General features: G+C 45.8%; 1 protein-coding gene across 1 annotated transcript in view; it reads right to left on the bottom strand.

Moving 5' to 3' along the window:
- LOC109823470 (beta-glucuronosyltransferase GlcAT14B-like) overlaps window positions 1–974 on the bottom strand; it is a 4,312-nt gene extending 3,338 nt beyond the window's left edge. The window contains exons 1-2 of the mRNA XM_020389756.1: window positions 144–974; window positions 1–60 (exon numbers count right to left, since the gene is read on the bottom strand). The exon at window positions 1–60 is cut by the window's left edge and continues 14 nt beyond it. Coding sequence (XP_020245345.1) covers window positions 1–60; window positions 144–765 — 682 coding nt within the window. The 5' untranslated portion in view covers window positions 766–974. The remainder of the gene's footprint in view (window positions 61–143) is intronic.

The following is a 4,522-nucleotide window of genomic DNA, read 5'->3' on the forward strand; positions in this document are numbered from 1 at the left end:
TACTAGTATGCTCAATGAAGTTCAAATTTCTTGGTACTTTGGAGAAAACAGAGAGCAAATCTACGACCAAAAGAACAAACAAGAAAATCCAAATCAGTAACAAAGCCGAAACTGAAACATAAAGAATTTCAGACAAAGCTCACCATCTTGAGTCACAAGAGGATAATCAGAAGCGCTGAGATTAATAAACCAATCCCAATCTTTACTCTTCTTCAACAAGATAGCACAAGCATGGAGAGTATTAGCAACCATTGTCGGTCCTCGGTATGTCACCATGTTCGCTTTCATGATCATATGCACATTACCCATCTCCTTAAATATGGACTCGTTCGAAATTCTTCGATTTAGCTCGAGTCTCTCAATCTCAGGGGATTCCATGTCCAAGTGAACTACATATAGATTGTGAGGATGATACAGAGCTCTCAGAGTTCGCCAGAGGCGATCAAGATCACCCTTCGATCCAGAGACCAAGTAGGCGAACCTTGGGATTGTGGACGAAGGAGGAGGAGGAGGGGGCCCGATGAGCTTGGATTCGACGAAAAGGGTGGCTGTATTGTTTTGATTTGATCTTGAATTGAAAATTGAGAAGATGGAGTTGATGGTGTAGAGAGAGGACAAAAGGCCCATGTTGAAGGAGGTAATGAGGAGGAAGATGAAGATTAAGGAAGATACGGCGAGGGGAAAAGCCCATTTTCTCTCCATTGAAGAGGAGAGAGGAGGAGTTCTTGACTTGAAAGACTCTGTTCTGGACTTCAAGAAGTCCATTTGGTGTTGAGCTAGATGAATTGGATGTTATGAGTTTGTATTTATGGAGAAAGGGTAAGAATTAATAAGGGGTATTGAATTTGAGGAAGTAACATATAGTGACATAAAGATTTAGTGTTGGGATTGGAGAATTGTGATTGAGGAGAGAGAGAAAAAGTGGAGGTTATGGGATGTTTTTTTCTTTCCTTTTTTTCCTTTGTGTTTTTCGTTTTCAGTTGGCTGTGGAGAGATAGAGAGAATTAGGGGGAAACGTAAATGGTAAGTACAAAATGTTATGGCAATTACTTCCAGAGAACAAATTTTATCCCCCCCAGGGTAGGGCTGAGCATGGTTCGGTCCAAATCGAAAAACCCGACCGAACCGACTCGAACCGATACGAAAAAAACGATTTTATGAGTAGGGCGGTTCGGGTCGGTTTGAAAAATTTTAAACCCGAACCGACCGAATATAGTGCAATACTACCCATTCTGATCTCAAACCTACCCGACCTGTCCCCAAAGAGTCAAAGACTCAAACTCTAAACTCATTTTCTGAATCATTATGGGTTAAAAATAATATCATTATATCAGTATTTAATGCTTCATAATCTCCTACTTTGTTGATATCTTTTTTCTTTAACACAGTTTGTTGTTTGATAAGAAGTTTGATGAAGTTAGAACCGAACCGCACCGAACCGAACCGCACCGAACCGACTTGCAATAGTTCGGTTCGGTTTTGAATTATAGACGGTTCAGTTTGGTTGCTCAAATTTTGGTAAAAACCGAACCGAACCGACCGTTGCACATCCCTAGTGGAGGAGATGTGCAAGCAACAGAAATTTTAGTTTGATAGGAATCGTGTCTTTGATTTTTTTTTTTTTTTAAATTATGTTGATGTTAAATAACGAAACAATCAAATATATCGGTGTGAGATTGATTAGTGGTTGCTCACTTCTCTAAATATCTAGTCTTGAATTAAGTAGCTTCAGCCTATACAAATAGCAACTCGAGAGAGGACGGGGCTTAGTTCCCTCGTTGTACCTCCGACGATCAAGTCAGCTGGTGAACTTTAGTGGGAAAATGAAGAACTACGTAAGTTCTTTAGTGTAGTGCGATATAATTAGTATTGCTTGGAAAAATAGCTTGGAAATGACTTTGAATTGCTAGGAAAAAGGATCCTTTTCAGAAAAAAGATCATCCTTTTAATTGCTTAGCAGAAAATAGTCCTCTTTATGTTGAGAATAATACCTCTATTTATAGTGGTGCTGAAAGGGTAGGACCACCATTTTAACCGAGCATAGGATGGCGGTAATAGGTATGGGCTAGCGGCTGCGTCAGCACCTACTTTACACATGTTGATCGGCGAGTGGAGAAGAGATCACCTCAGCATTTAATGAGAAGTGATCAGAGGCATGACGGTGCTGACGTGTTCCGATGAGTCATGAAGACTATCGGGGCTAGAGGTATGATGTACCTACTAAGCATTTAATGTGATGTCGATGTGGTGTCAGCGGGAGAGGCTCGAGCCTAAAGTCATCCTTTAGCTTGGCTGAGAAGCAACGCCTTTCGAGTCGACCTCATGAGGCGTCGAATAACTGGTCGAGTGGGCTCGTAGCAAGTCGTCTTCGACAAAAAGACTGACAAGTACCTCCATTCGAGTTGATCTAAGGAGATGTCGACTCGGCGGGTCGGTTAAGTTAAGATTCTTGGTGGTTTTGACCGTCAATCTGGTTTGAGCGGTGGATGTAGGGGGACAGCTGTCCGTTGCTAGCAAATGGTCGTATTTTAGCGACTGAAAACACCATAACAGTTGGCCCCTTTGTTTGGAGTCGGCTTGGGCCCGGTCCGAGTGAAAGGAGAGTAGGTTTGGACGGACGTGGGTGTGCATTAAACGATGGAACTGAAAAGTCTTGTCGGATTTTACATGGCTAACGTCAATACACATTCTTTTTGACTACCACAACTCCGTTTTTCGTGGCTGATTGCGAGCTATCCGAGGTGAGTGGGCTGAGTTTCGACTCTCGAGGTGTCACTTCGGATTCTAAGAATTAATCTTGGCCGTTGGTCGAAACAATCTGGCTGTTCAGATTTTGGCAGTTGTAGATTCAGCTGCCTATATATAGAGGCAGGCCTATGGAGATGGCGATTATTGTCTTTTGAAATTTCCTTCTAAGAACTTAATATCTTTCCTGCTCATCTCTTTCATGCGATTATTCCTCCATTTTGCGATGGCATCAGATCCTATAGACTGACGAGCTCTTCTGGTGAAGTTCCACTCCAAGGTGACCTAAGCACAAAAGAGGATGCTCCACAGGTGATTTGATATCCCCCATGAGTACGAGCTGATGGCCACGACGAGGTGGGAGGCTGTTTATGATCAATGGGCTAGATCGGGCCTCACTCTACTTGAAGAATTTGGAGTTTAGCTTGTGGCTTCCCCTACACCCTTTCCTCTAGCAAGTTTTCATGGTGTTAGGGGTATCTCCTACCCAAATGAAGCCGAATGCCATCGTAACCTTGGTGGGGTTCGTTGTGATCTTCCATTGGTTGGAATCCTGTTGAGTATGCGCCTGTTGGGGAACTTGGTCAACGTCAAGTCCACGAGGAGGGACCCCTACTACTTCCTCCACTATACTAGGGGTTGCAAGCTTGTTTCAAACGCTCCAGAGTTGAATGGAGACTGGAAGGAGCGATTCGTGTGGGTCTTCTGCGTAGACAACATCCTCTCTTCCCCCAACTAGCCTGAGATCAACAAGGACGTACTAAAGTCGTGCGTTCTTACTGCTGAGGAGAGGAGACAGCTGGAGAAGATCCACTCCTATGTCGGGTCTCGAGAGATGGGTGGTGAGCGTTTCGATGGTCCCCCCCCATTGAGGTCGATAAGGTGAGGGCGAGTCTGTTGGCCCTCCTCCTTGAAAAAAGCCCTAAGAGAAATTTGAGGGGGGAAGAATCGGGCTCGACCTTAAGCCCCTAGAAGAGTTTGATGGAGAATCTCGACCCTAAAGAATTTGGTGGCTTGAAGTCACGGGTGGCCGGGATTGCTGCCCAATTGGTGGGACAGAGGGTGAAGGCCAAGAAGGTGAAGGCTAAGAAGGACCAAGGGCCCAGTAGGCTGACTAGGTAGGTGTGGGTCGACTCGGCTAAAGAGCAGTAGTCGGCCATCCTAGCTTGTTAGCTTGACGAGGTTGTTGTCATCAATGATGCTTCCCCCTAGGCTAGAGGGGGTAGCCCAAGCAATCACGACTACTAATGTTGGGGCTCCTACTGAGGAGGCAGCCATCCCATGTTCTAGGCTCAAGCCATCTCTCAGGCCAAGCAAAGAGCCAGTCGGTACTTCGAAAGGAGCTGAGCAAGTAGTGCCCCCTCTGGAACCTTTAGCAGGCGAGGATGGCGGGGAGAAAGAGGGCTTTGACTGGCCTTTCCACCACTGGATTGCGGAGCATGACCCCTAATTCTGGGAGAAGTCCAAGGACATGCTGATTGGAGTGCCACCGTTCCCCTGATCGCCCAGGAGGGAGGTCTCAGAGGGTGACATGTTCATCGTAGAGAAGCATCTCAACAGAGAGAGTTTGGTCTTGGCGTCGATGACTGCCTAAGTCTGAGTTATATAACAGTTCGCCCTCCCGAAGAATGAGGCATTTTTGCGGGAGCTGCCAAGCGTCGAATTGCACATGGCCCTCAAGAGTTACTTGATTCGAGGTGCGTTAGTGGAGTTGGATCTGTTCTGTCGGCTTTCCCTCATGAACAACTCCCCTCCTGAGTGGCAGGGGGGGGGGGGC

The sequence above is a fragment of the Asparagus officinalis genome, chromosome 1 (assembly GCF_001876935.1).
Source record: "Asparagus officinalis chromosome 1, Aspof.V1, whole genome shotgun sequence".
NCBI lineage: Eukaryota > Viridiplantae > Streptophyta > Magnoliopsida > Asparagales > Asparagaceae > Asparagus > Asparagus officinalis.